We start from the raw sequence: 19,509 nt of genomic DNA, 5'->3' as shown, positions 1-19,509 counted from the left end.
GGAGAGAGAGAGAGGAGGGGAGGGGGAGAGAGAGGAGGGAGGGGGAGAGAGAGAGAGGAGGGAGAGGGGGAGAGAGAGAGAGGAGGGAGGGGGAGAGAGAGAGAGGAGGGAGGGGGAGAGAGAGAGAGGAGGGAGGGGGAGAGAGAGAGAGGAGGGAGGGGGAGAGAGAGAGAGGAGGGAGGGGGAGAGAGAGAGGAGGGAGGGGGAGAGAGAGAGGAGGGAGGGGGAGAGAGAGAGAGAGAGAGAGAGAGAGAGGAGGGACGGGGAGAGAGAGAGAGAGGAAGGAGGGGAGAGAGAGAGAGAGAGAGGAGGGAGGGGGCGAGAGAGAGAGAGAGAGAGAGAGAGAGAGAGAGAGGAGAGAGAGCGAGGAGAGCGAGAGAGGGAGGAATGAGGAGGAGATAGAGGGGAGGGAGGGATGGGGGGGAGAGAGCGAGAGGAGGGAGGGATGGGGGAGAGAGACGGGAGGGAGGGGAGGGGAGGGAGGGATGGGGGAGCGAGAGAGAGCGAGAGAGAGGGGAGATGGTGGAGAGAGGGGAGGGAGGGATGGGGGTGAGAGGGAGAGAGAGAGAGAGAGGAGAGGAGGGGAAGAGAGAGAGAGGAGGGTGGAGAGAATAGTGGGGGGGAAGAGAGGAGGGAGCGGAGGGGGGTGGGGAGAGAGGAGGGAGAGGGTGGGGGGAAGGAAGGAAGGGAGGTGGGATGGGGGGGAGGGAAGACTGGAGGGACCGGAGTAGGGGTGGAGAGAGGAGGGAGCAGAGTGGGGGGGGGTGGGTGGGGGTGGAGAGAGGCGGGAGGGGGGCGGGTGGGGGTCGAGAGAGGAGGGAGGGGATGGGTGGAGAGAGGAGGGAGGGGATGGGTGGAGAGAGGAGGTAGGGGGGTAGGTGGGGGTGGAGGGAGGGGGGTTGGTGGGGGTGGAGAGAGGCGGGAGCGGGGGTGGTGGGGGTGGAGAGAGGAGGGAGCGGAGGTGGGGGTGGAGAGAGGAGGGAGGGGGGTGGGTGGGGGTGGAGAGGGGTGGGAGTGGAGAGAGGAGGGAGCGGAGGGGGCGGTGGGGGTGGAGAGAGGAGGGAGCGGGGGGGGGGGGAGAGAGGAGGGAGCGGAGGGGGTGTGGGGGTGGAGAGAGGAGGGAGCGGAGGGGGGGGTGGGATTGGAGGGAGCGGAGGGAGGGGTGGGGGTGGAGAGAGGAGGGAGCGGAGGGGGGGGTGGTGGGAGGGGAGGGGGGAGAGAGTTTGGGACGAGGGGGAGAAGGTGTCAGTTGGGGGGGTGGGGGGAAGAGTGAGGTAGGAGCATGAGGAGGGGAGAGAGCGGGAGGAGGGTGGGTAGAGAGAGTGGAGGGATGAGCAAGGGTGAGGGGAGAGAGACCGCGAGTAGGGAGAGAGCAGGCGCAGGGGGTGAAGGGAGTGAGGGCGGCGCGGGGAGGGTTGGCCGGAGAGCAGGGAGTTGCGGACGAGGGGAGAACAAAGGGGGTTTAGAGAAAGCAGGGGGAGGGGTGGAGCGAGGTGGGGCGTGCAGAATGAGGAACAATCACATCCGTCTTGTAATGTGGTCTCCAGTTCTCCTGCGTTGGCCTAACTAATATTGTGTACAGTTCAAGCATAGAAAATAGGTGCAGGAGTGGGCCATTCGGCCATTCGGGCCACCACCATTCAATATGATCATGGCTGATCATGCAACTTCACTACCCCCTTCATGCCTTCTCTCCATACCCCCTGATCCCTTTAGCCGTAAGGACCACATGTTACTCCCTTTTGTATATATCCAACGAACTGGACTTGACAACTTTCTGTGGTAGAGAATTCCACAGGTTCACCACTCTCTGGGTGAAAAAGTTTCTCCTCATCTCGGTCCTAAATGGCTTACCCCTTATCCTTGGACTGTGACCCCTGGTTCTGGACTTCCCCAACATCGGGAACAATCTACGCGCATCTAACCTGTCCAGTCCCGTCAGAATTTTATATGCTTCTATGCGATCCCCCCCTCATTCTTCTAAATTACTGTGAATATTCTTTCATCAAGTCAGTCCTGCCATCCAGGGAATTAGTCTGGTGAACCTTCACTGCACTTGCTCAATAGCAAGAATATTCTTCCTCAGATTAGGAGACCAAAACTGAACACAGTACTCAAGGTGTGGTCTCACCAAGGCCTTATATAACAGCAGTAAGACCTCCCTGCTCCTATACTCAAATCCCCTCGCTATGAAGGCCAACATGCCATTTGCTTTCTTAACCGCCTGCTGTACCTGCATGCCAACTTTCAATGACTGATGTACCATGACACCCAGGTCTCGTTGCACCTCCCCTTTTACTAATCTGTCATCATTCAGATAATCTGCCTTCCTGTGTTTGCCACCAAAGTGGATAACCTCACATTTATCCACATTGTACTGCATCTGCCATGCATTTGCCCACTCACCTAACCTGTCCAAGTTACCCTGCAGCCTCTTAGCATCCTCCTCACAGCTCACACTGCCACCCAGTTTAGTGTCATCTCCAAACTTGGAGCTATTACACTCAATTCCTTCGTCCAAATCTTTAATATATATTGTAAATAGCTGGGGTCCCAGTTCTGAACCTTGTGGTGTGCCCCACTAGTCACTGCCTGCCAATCTGAAAAGGACCTGTTTATTCCCACTCTGCTTCCTATCTGCCAACCAGTTCTCTATCCACATCAATACATTATCCCCAATACCATGTGCCTTAATTTTGTACACTAATCTCTTGTGTGGGACCTTGTCAAAAGCCTTTTGAAAGTCCAAATACACCATATCCACTGGTTCTCCCTTGTCCACTCTACTAGTTACATCCTCAAAAAATCCTAGAAGATTTGTCAAGCATGATTTCCCTTTCATAAATCCATGCTGACTTGGACTGATCTTGTCACTGCTTTCCAAATGCGCTGCTATTACATCTTTAATAATTGATTCTAGCATTTTCTCCACTACCGATGTCAGGCTAACCGGTCTATAATTACCCATTTTCTCTCTCCCTCCAGTCCATAGGAACTGATCGAGTCCATGGAATGTTGGAAAATGATCACCAATGCATCCACTATTTCCGTGGCCACTTCCTTAAGTACTCTGGGATGCAGACTATCAGGCCCTGGGGATTTATCGGCCTTCAATCCCATCAATTTCCCTAACACCATTTCCTGACTAATATGGATATCCTTCAGTTCCTCCTTCTCGCTAGACCCTCGGTCCCATAGTATTTTCAGGAGGTTATTCGTGTCTTCCTTATTGAAGATAGAACCAAAGTATTTGTTCAGTTGTTCTGCCATTTCCATGTTCCCCATTATGAATTCACCTGATTCTGACTGCAAGGGACCTACTTTAATCTTGACTAATCTTTTTCTCTTCAGATATCTATAGAAGCTTTTGCAGTCAGATTTTGTGTTTCCTGCAAGCTTGCTCTCATACTCTATTTTCCCCCTCCTAATTAAACCCTTAGTCCTCCTCTGCTGAATTCTAAATTTCTCCTTCCTCAGGTTTGCTGCTTTTTCTGGCCAATTTATATGCCTCTTCCTTGGATTTAACACTATCCCTAATTTCCCTTGTTAGCCACGGTTGAGCCACCTTCCGCATTTTATTTTTTACGCCGGACAGGGATGTACAATTGTTGTAGTTCATCCATGTGATCTTTAAATGTCTGCCATTGCCTATCTACCGTCAACCCTTTAAGTATCATTCGCCAGTCTATCCTAGCCAATTCACATCTCAGACCATCGAAGTTACCTTTAAGTTCAGGACCCTAGTCTCTGAATTAACTGTCACTCCATCTTAATGAAGAATTCTACCAAATTATGGTCACTCTTCCCCAAAGGGCCTCGCATGACAAGATTGCTAATTAATCCTCTCTCATTACACAAGACCCAGCCTAAGATGGCCTTCTCTCAAGTTGGTTCCTCAACATATTGGTCTAGAAAACCATCCCTTATACACTCCAGGAAATCCTCCTCCACAGTATTGCTACCAGTTTGGTTAGCCCAATCTATATGTAGATTAAAGTCACCCATGATAACTGCTGTACCTTTATTGCACACATCCCTAATTTCCTGGTTGATGCCATCCCCAACCTCACTACTACTGTTTGGTGGTCTGTACACAACTCCCACTAAAGTTTTCTGCCCTTTGGTATTTTGCAGCTCAATCCATATAGATTACACATGACCCAAGCTAATGTCCTTCCTTACTATTGCGTTAATCTCCTTAACCAGCAATGCTACCCCACCTCCTTTTCCTTTTATTCTATCTTTCCTGAATGTTGAATACCCCTGGATGTTGAGTTCCCAGCCCTGATCATCCTGGAGCCACGTCTCCGTAATCCCAATCACATCATATTTGTTAACATCTATTTGCACAGTTAATTCATCCACCTTATTGCGGATACTCCTTGCATTAAGACACAAAGCCTTCAGGCTTGTTTTTTTAACACCCTTTGTCCTTTTAGAATTTTGCTGTACAGTGGCCCTTTTTGTTCTTTGCCTTGGGTTTCTCTGCCCTCCACTTTTCCTCATCTCCTTTCTGTCTTTTGCTTTTGCCTCCTTTTTGTCTCCCTCTGTCTCCCTGCATTGGTTCCCATCCCCCTGCCATATTAGTTTAACTCCTCCCCAACAGCACTAGCAAACACTCCCCCTAGGACATTGGTTCCGGTCCTGCCCAGGTGCAGACCGTCCGGTTCCCACCTTCCCCAGAATCGGTTCCAATGCCCCAGGAATTTGAATCCCTCCCTTCTGCACCACTGCTCAAGCCACGTATTCATCTGAGCTATCCTGCGATTCCTACTCTGACTAGCACGTGGCACTGGTAGCAATCCTGAGATTACTACCTTTGAGGTCCTATTTTTTAATTTAACTCCTACCTCCCTAAATTCAACTTGTAGGACCTCATCCTGTTTTTTTTGCCTATATGCACCACGACAGCTGGCTGTTCACCCTCCCTCTTCAAAATGCCCTGCACCCGCTCCGAGACATCCTTGCACCAGGGAGGCAATATACCATCCTGGAGTCTAGTTTGCGGCAGCAGAAACACCTATCTATTCCCCTTACAATTGAATCCCCTATCGCTATAGCTCTGTTTTTCCTGCCCTCCTGTGCAGCAGAGTCACCCCTGGTGCCATGAACTTGGCTGCTGCACTCAGAGAATTGTGAACCTGTGGAATGCTCTAACACAGAAAATTGTTGAGGCCAGTTCGTTAGATATATTCAAAAGGGAGTTAGATGTGGCCTTTATAGCTAAAGGGATCAAGGGATATGGAGAGAAAGCAGGAATGGGGTACTGAAATTGCATGATCAGCCATGATCGTATTGAATGGTGTTGCAGGCTCGAAGAATGAATGTCCTCCTCCTGCACCTATTTTCTATGTTTCCCTTGTTGAGCCACCTCCCTCAACAGTATCCAGAACGGTATATCTGTTTTGGAGGGAGGTGACTGCAGGGGACCCATGCACTTATCTTCCTTCCCATGTTCTCCGTGATGGTCACCCGTTCCCTATCTGCCTGTGTAACCTTTACCTGCGGTGTGACCAACTCACAAAACATGCTATTCACAACGTCCTCAGCTTTGTGGATGCTCCAGAGTGAATCCTTGCGCAGCTCCAGTGCCACAATGCAGTCTGACAGGAGCTGCAGCTGGACACACTTCCCGCACACCAGTGTCCCTAACTTCCCACATAGCACAGGGGGAGCATGACACGGCTCTGGGCACTCCTGTCATGACTTAACTCTTAGATTAACTTAATTTGGCAACAATGTCAAAGGTTTCCTACTGATAAAAGAAAAAGAAAAAATACCTGCTTGGCTGTGACGTCACACTTCGATTTCATTTTATTTCTATTTTGCTTTTTGACCCTGCACCAGCTGGTCTCTCCGACTGCTGGGTCCCTTTTATGGGCCTCGCTGCTCCCGACCTGCTCCGCTCCAACCTCCACTTCTCCCGACTTGCATAACTTGCTTCCTGTTGTATTCTATGCCTCGTGTGCTAAAAAAAAATTGAAACTGCTTCGCATCTCATAAATTATTGTGACAGAATTTTTGTTGGAAAAAACTGACACTTTATAAATAAAATATTCTTTGTAAAACCTCCTCATATTCCTTTTTTGTTGCTGTTTTAATTGCAGATTATTTATTTTGACACTAATATCAACAGCAATGGAAAACGGTACAGTACGAACAGAGACTGGGTACCACCAGGGTGAGTAACAGGGTAGCACCCTTTAGAAGTGATGGTCGCACCTATGGGTTTAAGCGACTGCTGCCTTTCTATAATATTGCCCACACCCCTCACAATACAATTCTATAATTGTGGATGTAGAGAGGATGTTTCCACTGATGGGGGAGACTAGAACTAGATGGCAAGATCTTAAAATAAGGGGCCGCCCATTTAAATCAGAGACAAGGAGAAATTTCTCCTGAGGGTTGTACATCTGTGGAATTCGCTGCCTCAGAGAGCTGTGGAAGCTGGGACATTGAATAAATTTAACAGAAATAGTTTCTTAAATGATAAGGGCAGCGGGCAGGAAAGTGGAGCTGAGTCCATGATCAGATCAGCCACTTTCTTATTAAATGGCGGAGCAGGCTCGAGGGGCCGTATGACCTGTTCCTATTTCTTATGTTCTTATAATATAGCCTGTACCCCTCACAATACCATTCTATAATATACCCCACACCCCTCACAATACCGTTCTATAATAAACCTCACACCCCTCACAATACCATTCTATAATAAACCCCACACTCCTCACAATTCCATTCTATAATATACCCCACACCCCTCATAATACCATTCTATAATATACCCCACACCCCTCACCCCTCACAATACCATTCAATAATAAACCCCACACCCCTCAAAATACCATTCTATAATATAGCCCATACCCTCTCACATTAACACTAATATATCCTATACCCTAACTGAACGCTCTGTTTTACACCTCGTATTTAACACTAACGCTCTGACATATCCCACACTTCTCCGGCAACAGACCCTAACATACCCTCGATAAAGCTCCGTGATAAATGCCACTCCTCGTTATGTTCTCTGACATATCCCGCCTCCACCTCAGCAATACTTGTTGAAATACCGCACACCCGTCCCGCTAATAGTTTGTGTTATACCCCGCACCCCTCACTGTAACACTTGATATACCCCGCACCCCTCACTGTAACACTGATATACCCCACACCCCTTACTGTAACACTGATATACCTCACACCCCTCACTGTAGGACTGATATATCCCACACTCCTCACTGTAAGACTGATATACCCCACACCCCTCAGTGTAACACTGATATACCCCACACCCCTCTCTGTAACACTGATGTACCCCACACCCCTCTCAGTAACACTGATATACCCGACACCCCTCACTGTAACACTCATGTACCCCACACCCCTCTCAGTAACACTGATATACCCCACACCCCTCTCAGTAACACTCTGACATTACTCACACCGCACACACTGCCCATCCAGGCTGCAGCACGTGTTGAGTGAGGTGTGGGAGAGCAATCTCACAAACCCAGCTTTCTGTAAGCCTTGTGCTAATGTGTTTGCAGCCAAAGAGCAAGTGTCCTGCAGTAAAGGAAGGGAGTGTATGAGAAGTGAAGGAGACTGCAAACTGCAGAAAGGTGAGCAGCTGTGTGATGGAGGAGGAGCTAAGAGCATGGAGATACATGAAGGCAATTCCACAACATGTCCGGAAAAGGCCCAGAAGGACCTGGGGCCCAGGTGAGGAGCTTAACATAACATAAGAACATAAGAATTAGGAGCAGGATTCGGCCTTCAGCCCCTCGAGCCTGCTCCGCCATTCAGGCAGATCACGGCTGATCTTCGACCTCAACTCCACTTTCTTGCACTATCCCCGTATCCCTTAATTCTCTTAATATCCAAAAATCTATCGATCTCGTTCTTGAATATACTGAAAGATTGAGCCTCCACAGCCCTCTGGGGCAGAGAATTGCAAAGATTCCACCCTCTGTGAAGAAATTTCTCCTCATCTTCAGTCCTAAATGGCCGACCCCTTATTCTGAGACTGTGACCCCTGGTTCTAGATACCCCCCAGCCAGGGGGAAACATCCTCCCTGCATCTACTCTGTCAAGCCCTGTCAGAATTTTGTATGTTTCAATGAGATCACCTCTCATTCTTCTAAACTCTAGAGAATATAGGCCTAGTGTAAATCTCTCGTCAGGAGCTTGTCTTGTTAATCCCGAGTTATTGTTCCCATGGTTCTAGTAGTGTCCTGTTCCGGGGGATGGACAGGTTATTTACTTCTCCAACACTGCCACACAAAAGGTTACTGCAGAAGATAAAGGTACGCGGAGTCAGAGGAAATGTATTAGCATGGATAGAGAATTGGCTGGCTAACAGAAAGCAGAGAGTCGGGATAAATGGGTTCTTTTCCGGTTGGAAGTCAGTGGTTAGTGGTGTGCCACAGGGATCAGTGCTGGGACCACAACTGTTTACAATATACATAGATGACCTAGAGGAGGGGACAGAGTGTAGTGCAACAAAATTTGCAGATGACACTAAGATTAGTGGGAAAGCGGATTGTGTAGAGGACTCAGAGAGGCTACAAGGAGATTTGGATAGGTTAAGCGAATGGGCTAAGGTTTGGCAGATGGAGTACAATGTCGGAAAGTGTGAGGTCATCCACCTTGGGGGAAAAAAAACAGTAAAAGGGAATATTATTTGAATGGGGAGAAATTACAACATGCTGTGGTGCAGAGGGACCTGGGGGTCCTTGTGCATGAAACTCTTTTTGGGAGTAAACAAAAAACATTAAACCGTGCCCCCCCCGATCTGGGGGAAACACCAAACATTTACAGGCCCTTTTATTTTTTTTTGTGGTATTTTTGGGGGTTTTTTTTGGGCACGAAAACATATTTTTTCTCCAAGTGCCCCCTATAAAAGGGGAGGGGGACACTAAAAGCACCGGCAATTAAAACAAATTAACTTAAAAACATAAAATCAAATTAAAATTTGGTTGCCGGGCATGATGATGCACTCCAGTCCCTCCGGTGCCCACCTCTCGCGGAAGGCCGCGAGCGTACCGGTGGACACCGCGTGCTCCATCTCCAAGGACACCCTGGACCGGATGTATGCGCGGAAGAGAGGCAGGCAGTTTGGCTGAACAACCCCCTCGACCGCCCGCTGCCTGGACCGGCTGATGGCACCCTTGGCCGTGCCCAGGAGCAGTCCGACGAGGAGGCCCTCGGACCTACCCGCTCCCCTCCGCACAGGGTGCCCGAAGATCAGGAGTGTGGGACTGAAGTGCAGCCAGAATTTCAGGAGCAGCCCCTTTAGATAACAAAACGGGGGCTGCAACCTCATGCACTCAATAAAAACATGGAACACGGACTCTTCCAGACCGCAGAAATTGCAGGCGGCCTGGGAGCCCGTGAACCAGCTTAAAAATTTATTGCACGGCACTGCTCCGAATCCCAAAAGGTTAGTTTGCAGGTGCAGCAGGTAATCAGGAAGGCAAATGGAATGTTGGCCTTCATTGCGAAAGGGATGGGGTACAAAAGCAGGGAGGTGTTGCTGCAACTGTATAAGGTATTGGTAAGGCCGCACCTGGAGTACTGCATGCAGATTTGGTCACCTTACTTAAGGAAGGATATACTAGCTTTGGAAGTGGTACAGAGACGATTCACTAGGCTGATTCGAGAAATGAGGGGGTTAACTTATGATAGATTGAGTAGACTGGGTCTTTACTCCTTGGAGTTCAGAAGGATGACGGGTGATCTTATAGAAACATTTAAAATCATGAAAGGGATAGACAAGATAGAGGCAGAGAGGTTGTTTCCATTGGTGGGGGAGACTAGAACTAGGGAGCACAGCCTCAAAATAGGGAGGAGCCAATTTAAAACCGAGTTGAGAAGGAATTTCTTCTCCCAGAGGGTTGTGAATCTGTGGAATTCTCTGCCCAAGGAAGCAGTTGAGGCTAGCTCATTGAATGTATTCAAGTCAAAGATAGATAGATTTTTAAGAATTAAGGGTTACGGGGAGAGGGCGGGTAAGTGGAGCTGAGTCCACGAACAGATCAGCCATGATCTTATTGAATGCCGGAGCAGGCTCGAGGGGCTAGATGGCCTACTCCTGTTCCTAATTCTTATGTTCTTATGTTCATTTACATATTTTCAGAATCACAAACAGTTAAAAGGCACAAACTCCTTGCTGCTTCTCAAGCCTCCTCAGAACTGCTCTTTTCGACACAACCTTTGGTCATCCCTCGTAACTCCTCCACTGCTCTCTGTTATGTGAAGTGCCTCCCATGTCCAGGGATACACAAATGTACATTTATGTTGGGCTATGTTTGACCCATAATTTCTAATGCCTTGTTGACTGCTTTTGTTATGTACTTTTTAAGTGATTATTGACAGCATCTCTTTTTTGGAATCATAAAATTATATAGCATTTGTCCCATCGTGCCTGTCCCTGCTCGTTCCATGTAAACCTGTAAATGGTTTTTTTTTCAAGTCTTTATCCAATTCCCTTTTGAGAGTAACTATTGAATGTTCTTGTAACACCTTTCCGACAGTGCGTTTCAGATCATCATAACTCATTGCCTTCAAAATAACTCCTCCTCTCCCCTCGGGTTCCTTTGCCACTTATCTACAATCTGTGGCCTGCTTACCGACCCTCCTGCCACTGGAAACACTTTCTCCTTATCTATTCTACCAAAACGCCTCATGATATTCAACATCTCTTAAATCGTTGCTAACCTTTACCACTCTTAATACAACAATCCCACCTTCTTTAGTCTCTCCATTTAGACATTCAGACATGTACAACAATTGTACATCCCTGTCTGGCGTAAAAATAAAAAAGGGAAGGTGGCTCAACAGTGGCCATCAAGGGAAATCAGGGATAGTATTAAAGCCAAGAAATTGGCCAGAAATAGCAGCGAACCCGGGGACTGGGAGAAATTTAGAACTCAGCAGAGGAGGACAAAGGGTTTGATTAGGGCAGGGAAAATAGAGTACGAGAGGAGGTGGCCTTGGAAATAGCGGATGCATTGACAGTCATTTTCCAACATTCCATCGACTCTGGATCAGTTCCTATGGAGTGGAGGGTAGCCAATGTAACCCCACTTTTTAAAAAAGGAGGGAGAGAGAAAACAGGGAATTATAGACCGGTCAGCCTGACATCGGTAGTGGGTAAAATGATGGAATCAATTATTAAGGATGTCATAGCAGCGCATTTGGAAAGAGGTGATATAGGTCCAAGTCAGCATGGATTTGTGAAAGGGAAATCATGCTTGACAAATCTTTTGGAATTTTTTGAGGATGTTTCCAGTAGAGTGGATAAGGGAGAACCAGATGATGTGGTGTATTTGGACTTTCAGAAGACTTTTGACAAGGTCCCACACGAGATTGATGTGCAAAGTTAAAGCACATGGGATTGGGGGTATGTGCTGACGTGGATTGAGAACTGGTTGTCAGACAGGAAGCAAAAAGAGTAGGAGTAAATGGGTACTTTTCAGAATGGCAGGCGGTGACTAGTGGGGTACTGCAAGATTTTGTGCTGGGGCTCCAGCTGTTTACATTCTACATTAATGATTTGGACGAGGGGATTAAATGTAGTATCTCCAAATTTGCGGATGACACTTCGTTGGGTGGCAGTGTGAGCTGCGAGGAGGATGCTATGAGGCTGCAGAGTGACTTGGATAGGTGAGTGGGAAAATGCATGGCAGATGCAGTTTAATGTGGATAAATGTGAGGTTATCCACTTTGGTGGTAAAAACAGAGAGACAGACTATTATCTGAATGGTGACAGATTAGGAAAAGGGGAGGTGCAATGAGACCTGGGTGTCATGGTACATCAGTCATTGAAGGTTGTCATGCAGATACAGCAGGCGGTTAAGAAAGCAAATAGCATGTTGGCCTTCATTGCGAGGGGATTTGAGTACAGGGGCAGGGAGGTGTTACTACAGTTGTACCAGGGCTTTGGTGAGGCCACACCTGGAGTATTGTGTACAGTTTTGGTCTCCTAACTTGAGGACGGACATTCTTGCTATTGAGGGAGTGCAGCGAAGGTTCACCAGACTGATTGCAGGGATGGCGGGATTGACATATCAAGAAAGACTGGATCAACTGGGTTTGTATTCACTGGAGTTCAGAAGAATGAGAGGGGATCTCATAGAAACGTTTAAAATTCTGACGGGTTTGGACAGGTTAGATGCAGGAAGAATGTTCCCAATGTTGGGGAAGTCCAGAGCCAGGGGTCACAGTCTGAGGATAAGGGGTAAGCCATTTAGGACCGAGATGAGGAGAAACTTCTTCACCCAGAGAGTGGTGAACCTGTGGAATTCTCTACCACAGAAAGTTGTTGAGGCCAATTCACTAAATATATTCAAAAAGGAGTTAGCTGTAGTCCTTACTACTAGGGGGAATCAAGGGGTATGGTGAGAAAGCAGGAATGGGGTACTGAAATTGCATGTTTAGCCATGAACTCATTGAATGGCGATGCAGATTCGAAGGGCCGAATGGCCTACTCCTGCACCTATTTTCTATGTTTATATGTTTCTATGTTTCCACATAACTTAAATCCCAAAACCCCAGTATCATTCCAGTAACTCTCCTCTGCACCCTCTCCATATTCTTCTTAAAGCGTGGTGCCCAGAATTGGACATAATTCACCAGCTGAGGCCTAACCAGTGGTTATTAAAGGTTTCTTCCTTTTGTACTCTATGCCTCTATTTATACAGCCCAAGATCCCATGTGCTTTTTAGCAGCCTTTACAAGATGTTATCAATATTTTTCACATTTTCAAACAACTTGCACACATGGCGACTATCAGAGTGTATTCCTTTGAGGGTTGTGAGATATATCAGAGTGTGATTGTGAGAATCATGGGTATATTATAGAACTTCTGTTAATAGAACGAAAACTAAACTTGCCTTTAAATATGTGCTCATGACCTCTTCAGAACTTCCCAAAGAGCTTCCTAGCCCATGGATGACTTGTGCTGTCATCTTTAACGAGACAAACATGTAGGATGACACTTCGGGGCGCCTTGCTGAAGAAAAGGAAAGGGTGTTGAGGATACCTAGCATGAGGAATGGGGATTATGGGGGTGGGGGGCGGGGGGCGGGTATCAGGCAAAACTAAACATAGAGTCAAATCGGAGGTTGTTGAGGTTCTTAAAAAAAAAAGGTGCAAAGCAGAGGGACCGGGGTAACGATCTCCAGAGGACACTGGTTGAACAGGCAGCTCTTGATGGTGGAGTGGAGGCAGTGAGGGGTGAGGAGAGGCTTGGTGTTCGGGGAGTGATGGATGTGTGCAGCAGTGTATGTTCGAGTGGAGTGAAGCCCATGGTGTGAATTTTGAACTAGAGACGGTGAGTGGTGGGAATGAGTGGAGTTTGAAGAGATTGGGGCAGGTCTTCGTTAAGGTCTTGGATACAGAATTCTGGATGAGTTGAAGTTTGTGAATATTAAGTTTGGGAGGCCAGTAGGAGGCCATTCGAGAAGTCAAGCCTCGGTGATGAAGGGAAGGATCAGGGTTTCAGTAACAGAAAGAGATGAGAGTGGAGTGAGAATAATTCCTGGAGGTGGATAGAAACATAGAAACATAGAAAATAGGTACAGGAGTAGGCCATTCGGCCCTTCTAGCCTGCACCGCCATTCAATGAGTTCATGGCTGAACATTCAACTTCAGTACCCCATTCCTGCTTTCTCGCCATACCCCTTGATTCCCCTAGTAGTAAGGACCTCATCTAACTCCTTTGAAACTTTTTGGTAACGGGTGTGAGCAGTTGAAGTCATTAATTGACCAGACATGCCCAAACTGGTCTGGAAAGCCCTGTGAAAATGTCCTGAGATTAGCATCACTGATAATTCTTCAGTTGAGAGATGTTATACTGTTAGTGTTGAAGGACAAACACATACATTATAATGAAACGTTTTAATGTTCCTTTTTTTGCTGTTTAAATCACAGCTCAGTTATTCCAGCAGTCACCTTGTCAGCAATGGGAAACGGGAGAGTGCAAACAGAGACTGGGGACCACCAAGGTGAGTAAGATGCTAGCACCCTTTAGAAGTGATGGTCACACCTATGGGTTTAAGCAGCTGCTACACAGCAGCTTGTGTCGAGGGTCCAGTCGTCTCTCCGTCACACCATCTCTCAGCCCAGTCATTTCCAGGACACGACCCTGATGTGAACAGACCATTCCCGACAGACACTCCATCATTAACCCCCTGTCTGTACTGGGGGCCTCGGCTCTTCCCCTGGGTTTCTCAACAAAAGGGAAACATCTTCTACACAGTAGGAAACGTGAATTGGGAATTGACCGTCGGCTGTGAGTCTACTGGCAGCTGCAGAGAAACTACAAGCTCAACACTGGAACAAGCAGAAATATTACAGTCGGGCAGCACATAGCAGGAACAAGTTACTGCAATAACCCCTCCTTCAGGTGTAATATAGTCCACACCCCTCACAATACCATTCTGTAATATAACCCACACCCCTCACAATACCATTGTATAATATACTCCACACCCCTCACAATACCGTTCTGTAATATAGCCCACACCCCTCACAATACCGTTCTGTAATATATCCCACACCCCTCACATTACCGTTCTGTAATATACCCCACACCCCTCACAATATCGTTCTGTAATATATCCCACACCCCTCACAATACCGTTCTGTAATATATCCCACACCCCTCACAATACCGTTCTGTAATATACCCCACACCCCTCACAATACCGTTCTATAATATACCCCACACCCCTCACAATACCGTTCTGTAATATACCCCACACCCCTCACAATACCGTTCTGTAATATACCCCACACCCCTCACAATACCGTTCTATAATATACCCCACACCTCTCACAATACCGTTCTGTAATATACCCCACACCCCTCACAATACCGTTCTGTAATATACCCCACACCCCTCACAATACCGTTCTGTAATATATCCCACACCCCTCACAATACCGTTCTGTAATATATCCCACACCCCTCACAATATCGTTCTGTAATATACCCCACACTCCTCATAATACCGTTCTGTAATATACCCCACACCCCTCACAATACCGTTCTGTAATATACCCCACACCCCTCACAATACCGTTCAGTAATATATCCCACACCCCTCACAATACCGTTCTGTAATATATCCCACACCCCTCACAATACCGTTCTATAATATACCCCACACCCCTCACAATACCATTGTATAATGTACCCGGCCGAAGGGACCCCGTACCAGCCGCTTCTGTCCCGGGCCGCCCGTGCCACAAGGACTCTGCACCGGATTCGAGAGACGTCGAGCCGGCCGAAGGGACTCCGGGACGACCTGCCAAAGGGACTCGAGGATGTGGAACCGGCTGAAGGGACTCCGAGGCCGGCGTGGAACCGGCTGAAGGGACTCCGAGGCCGGCGCTGAACCGGCTGAAAGGACCGAGGCATGACGTCGTCTCATACTCCAAACCAACTTTTAATTAATTTTTAAACTTCTAACCAACTTTTAAACTTATTAAACAATTTGGGAGAACTTCTAAAACTTACATTTTAGACTCAATCGAAATACTTTTAAATATCTTTAATTAATCTACATCTCTGACTTTTAACAACTTTTTGAAACTTTTTAAATTGGGGAAACTTTTATAATTTATTATTGATTTACATCTTGGACTTTTAACAACTCTTGAAACTTAAAAAAAACTTTTTAACAATTCTTAGAAACTTTTGAAATAAATTGGGAATCTTTATCAACTTTTAACTTTTAAAATAACTTTGGAAGTCACCTTCCTGATGCCTGCCCCCCCAACCTTGCCTCGGGCCATCTACCATCAGTGGCGCTACCCGGTGCCAAGCTTGCGGCCAACACTTCGCCATAGGCAATTAGGCTTATCGAGCTGTGCCTCCAGTTGTCTTGGACCCCCTTGCCACTGGACCAAGACCTTGTTCAGCTAAGCCCGTGTGGTTGCCGGTGTGCAGTGGCCACCCCACGTTAAAAGAACTCCCGCACAGACATCTTCCACTTCGTCAGCATGAAGTTCGGGACCTGGAACGTCAGGACCCTCCTGGACAATCCCAACAGCAATAGGCCGGAACGCCGCACCGCCATAGTTGCCCGGGAACTGAGACGTTTTGAGATTGACATCGCCGCCCTAAGCGAGACCTGGTAGACAGGGGAAGGCCAGTTGAAGGAACATGGTGGAGGTTACATCTTTTTCTGGAAAGGGAAACCAGAGGCAGAACGCCGCCTTCATGGAGTCGGCTTTGTCGTCAAGAATGAGCTGGTCGACTGCCTCAAAGACTCCCCCTGTGGGGTTAATGAACGCCTCATGACTCTCCGTATCACCCTAACTCGGAACCAATGTGACATAGTCATCAGTGTGTACGCCCCTATACTCGATGCAACGGTTGAGGCTAAAGAGGGTTTTTATTCCAACCTTGAGACATCCTTGTCCCGTGTCCCCACGGGCGACAAATTGTTCCTCCTAGGTGATTTTAATGCCAGGGTCGGCAAAGACAGCCCTCTGGGGAGGCTTGATTGGCAGAGCGGGGATCGGGAAAGCCAACTCCAGCAGTACCCTACTCCTGACAAAATGTCTAGAACATGAATTCATCATCACCAACACCCTGTTCTGCCAGAGAGACAAATACAAGGCATCGTGGCAACACCCTCGCTCCAAATACTGGCACCTGCTCGACTGTCATCGCCCGAGCCAGGGATCGCAAGGATGTGCGCATCACCTGCGCCATGACAGGAGCTGACAATTGCTGAACGGACCACCGCCTAATCCAATCCATCATCAACATTAACATTGCCCCAAAGCAGAGGGGACAGCAGAAGCAGTTACGCAAAAAAGTTAATGCTGGGGCACTTAGAGACCCAGCTAAGAGAGCCCTATACAGCCAGCGCCTCACAGCTAACCTAGCGTGCCTTGATGTCCCTGAGATGCTGAATCCCCATAGCACTTAGTCTGCCCTTCAGGCCTCTATAACCAGTGCCTGTGAAGAGACACTTGGTCACACAACCAGAAAACACAGGACTGGTTTGATGAAAATGATCAGGAGATTGAAGAACTAATAGATCGCAAGCACAAAGCATTTCTGAGCCTCAGCAATAGCCCAACTCGGGAGCTGCAAAACAACATTACAGACGGCTCAAGGCTCAGGTCCAACAAAAAACTCGGGACCTAAAGAACAGGTGGTGGATGGAGAAAGCACAGGAGATACAACAACTGGTTGACAGCCACGATATGTGAGGATTCTTCACTGAGGTCAAGGCCACCTATGGTCCAAACTCCCAAGGCCCCACCCCACTCCTGGCCAAGGACACCGAGGCTGTCAGGGCCCGATGGAAGGAGCACTTTGAAGATCTCCTCAATCGTGACTCTGCCTTTGACTCGAGTGTTCTCGATTCCATCCTGCAGCATGCGACCCGCCACCAACTCAGTGAAACCCCAACGTTGCACAAGGTAGGCAAAGCCATAAAACAGCTTAAGAATAACAAGACTATGGATGCGGGTGGAATCCCTACTGAGGCACTAAAGTATGGCGGAGAGGTGCTGTTGGCACGGATACATTACCTCATCTCTCTCATCTGGAGGGAGGAGAGCATGCCGGGAGATCTGAGAGATGCAGTGATTGTGACCATTTTTAAGAAGGGGGACAAGTCCGACTGCGGTGACTACAGGGGAATCTCCCTGCTTTCAGCCACTGGGAAAGTTGTCGCTCGAGTTCTCCTCAATCGTCTTCTCCCTGTGGCCAAGGAGCTCTTCCTGGAATCACTGCAGATTTTGTCGCCTACGGGGCACAACAGACATGATCTTTGCAGCGCGCCAGTGCAGGAAAAATGCAGGGAGCAGCGCCAGCCCTTATACATGGCCTTTTTCGATCTTACAAAGGCCTTTGACACTGTCAATCGTGAGAGTCGATGGAGCGTCCTCCTCCGTTTCGGATGCCTCCAAAAGTTTGTCAACATCCTTTACCTGCTCCACAACGACATGCAGGTCGTGATCCTTACCAACGGATCCATTACAGACCCAATCCACATCCGGACCGGGGTCAAACAGGGCTGCGTCATCGCCCCAACCCTCTTCTCAATCTTCCTCGCCGCCAGGCTCCACCTCACAATCAACAAGCTCCCCGCTGGAGTGGAACTAAACTACAGAACCAGTGGGAAGCTGTTTAACCTTCGCCGCCTCCACCAGCCTGTCCTCGCCGCACAGCACTGCCCTCCAATCATCAAGATCCACGGACAACGTGGACCATTTCCCATATCCCGGGAGCCTCTTATCAACAAAGGCAGACATTGATGTGAAGATTCAGCATCGTCTCCAGTGCGCCAGTGCAGCCTTCGGCCGTCTGAGGAAAAGAGTGTTTGAAGACCAGGCCCTCAAATCTACCACCAAACTCATGGTCTAAACGGCTGTAGTAATACCTGCCCTGTATCGATCTGAGGCATGGACGATGTATAGAATGCACCTCAAGTCGCTGGAGATATATCACCAACGATGTCTCCGCAAGATCCTTCAAATCCTCTGGGAGGACAGGCACACCAACATCAGTGTCCTCGCCCAGGCTAACATCCCCAGTATTGAAGCACTGACCACACTCGATCAACTTCGCTGGGCAGGCCACATAGTTCGCATGCCAGATACGAGACTCCCTAAGCAAATGCTTTATGCGGAGCTCCTTCATGGTAAACGAGCCAAAGGAGGACAGCAGAAACATTCTAAGGACACCCTCAAAGCCTCCCTGGTAAAGTGCGACATCACCACTGACACCTGGGAGACCCTGGCCGCAGACCGCCCGAGGTGGAGAAAGTCCATCCAAGTGCAGGCAGCGGAAGGAGTGCGGGGCAAACCAACAGCTTCCCTCGACGAATGTCTGTCCCACCTGTAACAGGGTCTGTGGCTCTCGTATCGGACTGTTCAGCCATCAAAGAATTCACTTTGGGAGTGGAAACAAGTCCTCCTCGATTATGAGGGACTGCCTATGATGATGATATACCCCATGCCCCCTCACAATACCATTGTATAATATACCCCACACCCCCGCACAATAGCATTCTATAATATAATGAAGGAAGAGGAGGTATGTCATCTCTGCATTCCTGGTTACAGGGATTTCAGACGGGATAGAGAGGGGGGTAAATAAGGAGGGGGGAGGGGTCACAATATTGATTAAAGAAGCAATTACAGTTGTGAGGAGGGATGATATGTTAGAAGGATCATCAAATGGGGCCATATGGGTTGAATTGAAGAACAAAAAAGGGGCGATCGCACTACTGCAAATAATGTCGGCAAATTTCTGAGAAGTGCAAAAACGAAAGGACACTAATAGTAAGGGATTTCAGCTACCCTAATATTAACTGGGATAGCACTAGTAAGAAAGGTTTGGTTGGTGCAGAATTCCTAAAATGCATTCAGGAGAACTTTTTGAGCCAGTATGTAGCAAGCCCAACAAGGGAGGGGGCGGTTCTGGATTTAGTCTTAGGGAATGAAGCTGGGCAGGTAGAAGGGCATGTTGGTGCT

General features: G+C 48.2%; 2 protein-coding genes across 4 annotated transcripts in view; both read left to right on the top strand.

The window, feature by feature from the left end:
- LOC139255161 (glutathione S-transferase A-like) overlaps positions 1 to 6,121 on the top strand; it is a 13,627-nt gene extending 7,506 nt beyond the window's left edge. Inside the window, exon 3 of the mRNA XM_070873873.1 lies at positions 6,108 to 6,121. Within this exon, the coding sequence (XP_070729974.1) occupies positions 6,108 to 6,121 (14 nt within the window). The remainder of the gene's footprint in view (positions 1 to 6,107) is intronic.
- dnaaf1 (dynein axonemal assembly factor 1) overlaps positions 6,111 to 19,509 on the top strand; it is a 113,900-nt gene continuing 100,501 nt past the window's right edge. For all 3 annotated transcript variants that reach the window (XM_070873876.1, XM_070873875.1, XM_070873874.1), the window contains exons 1-3: positions 6,111 to 6,181; positions 7,551 to 7,722; positions 13,936 to 14,009. In XM_070873876.1, coding sequence (XP_070729977.1) covers positions 6,139 to 6,181; positions 7,551 to 7,722; positions 13,936 to 14,009 — 289 coding nt within the window. In that variant the 5' untranslated portion in view covers positions 6,111 to 6,138. The remainder of the gene's footprint in view (positions 6,182 to 7,550; positions 7,723 to 13,935; positions 14,010 to 19,509) is intronic.

This window comes from Pristiophorus japonicus, unplaced genomic scaffold (genome assembly GCF_044704955.1).
Source record: "Pristiophorus japonicus isolate sPriJap1 unplaced genomic scaffold, sPriJap1.hap1 HAP1_SCAFFOLD_587, whole genome shotgun sequence".
Classification (NCBI taxonomy): domain Eukaryota; kingdom Metazoa; phylum Chordata; class Chondrichthyes; family Pristiophoridae; genus Pristiophorus; species Pristiophorus japonicus.
The sequence above is the reverse complement of the archived record's forward strand: the minus strand, read 5'-3'. Positions and strand labels throughout refer to the sequence as shown.